The 1,579-nt window shown below is 40.1% G+C and overlaps 1 protein-coding gene across 1 annotated transcript in view; it reads right to left on the reverse strand.

Annotated features, from left to right (window-relative positions):
• CIDEA (cell death-inducing DFFA-like effector a) overlaps positions 1–149 on the reverse strand; it is an 8,787-nt gene extending 8,638 nt beyond the window's left edge. Inside the window, exon 1 of the mRNA XM_009318530.1 lies at positions 2–149. Coding sequence (XP_009316805.1) covers positions 2–145 — 144 coding nt within the window. The 5' untranslated portion in view covers positions 146–149. The remainder of the gene's footprint in view (position 1) is intronic.
• Positions 150–1,579: the final 1,430 nt, after the last annotated feature.

Here is a 1,579-nt window from a genome sequence, read left to right on the forward strand (position 1 = left end):
CCTTGCTGATGAGCTCTTGCAGACTGCTTGCAACAATTCCTTTCCGGCTGCTTCGGGAGGCATTCGACACACGGAAAGGTCGCCCTGCAGGCATGAGAGGAGGGAACAGGGTCTGTTTTGTTACTGCTCCCACAGATGCTCCCATGGATACCAAAGATCTAAGACAAATAAAAAATCAGCATAGTTATAAAAATAATCATGTCAAGTACTGTGAGAAGGAGGAGAGTTGAGTTCAGTGACATAAGCACATTATACAAGTAATTCACAGGTCACATTACACTCATGGAGCTTGCTTTCAAAACTAAATACTACATAGCCCTACAGACATGGTGTCTCTGAACTTTCTCTTGCCAGTGACATTTGAAAACACTTCTAAAATTAAAAGCATTTCAAGCAGATGTGGGCCACCTCTAGCTCAGCTGATGTCAAGGTCACAATTACAGTGAGGCTGACAGGTTTTTAAACACTGAATTAGAAAGGCAGCAGCTCTTACTGCATTCAGCCACTCAGAGCATTCTCTTTACCTGCAAGATAAACACTCAATGAGATAAATAATTCGTTGAAAGTAGTCTTGTGTGTTAAGATCTGAGTTTGCTTGAGGAAGACTGAACTTATTATCCATATTCAAAACCCCTAGCATCAGAACACAAGTGGAGCTTTTCGATATAGTTATGCTTGACTTCCAAACAGCCAAGGCATTTATAGTAATAGTATAGTAAATAGTATCTACAGCCTATAAAACTTTATCTAGTTTTGAAAAATCACAAAATAAGACTTGTTTGTGCCCTAATGTATCAAAAGAAGTCAAATGAAATGAAAATTAAGATCAAAGTACATAAATGCATAGTGTTGGAGCAGGCTGCCAGAGAGGCTGGAAGAATTCAAACACTTTTAGAAAGAGGATTTAAATTTTCCTGGGCAATCGCATGTTTTAATAGTGACTGTTTAGGTTGCCTTAGGTAAACCAAGCACATAACACTGGTAACTGCCTACTCCCACACCAAGGTACAGACCTGCTGCTATCCACATCTAGTGACAGCTTTTTGCTGCCAAATTACATTGGTTAATTCAATAGCCAGCTTGCCAAAAATCACCCTCTGCATGACACCTGGAAAGAACTGATGTCCAACAAGTCTTTTAAAGGGAGACAATATTTTGCCTGCTACATTCCTGGGCTTTATCCCCTGTATACCTTTTGCTCCTTAATACTGAATTGCACAGGAGTGGGAAAGGGATGCATCCCCATTTTGTTCCCCCACATAGGTGTAAAAGATCAGCTTTATGTAGGAAAATCTATTCTCAGACACTTTCACAGAGGGGGCAGTTAGGGAACTGGCAGTCTCTTTCTGCTGCCAGAGAGTGAATACGGAAATTCCTAGAACAATGATGAAGTGGTATAAAGTTACTCAACTAATAATGTCCCAGTCACACCTTTTATGCAAGTCCACATTGACCAGGGAGAATAACTATCTTTTCCAAACCTCTTATCTGGTCTTCAATCATATTTTTGGGATGCACAGAAAGTCATTTTTGTGACTGGCCAGACAGTTTCAGTAATTAATTTATTTCCTGCTCTCAG

Source organism: Pygoscelis adeliae, unplaced genomic scaffold (assembly GCF_000699105.1).
Source record: "Pygoscelis adeliae isolate BGI_AS28 unplaced genomic scaffold, ASM69910v1 Scaffold42, whole genome shotgun sequence".
NCBI classification, from domain to species: domain Eukaryota; kingdom Metazoa; phylum Chordata; class Aves; order Sphenisciformes; family Spheniscidae; genus Pygoscelis; species Pygoscelis adeliae.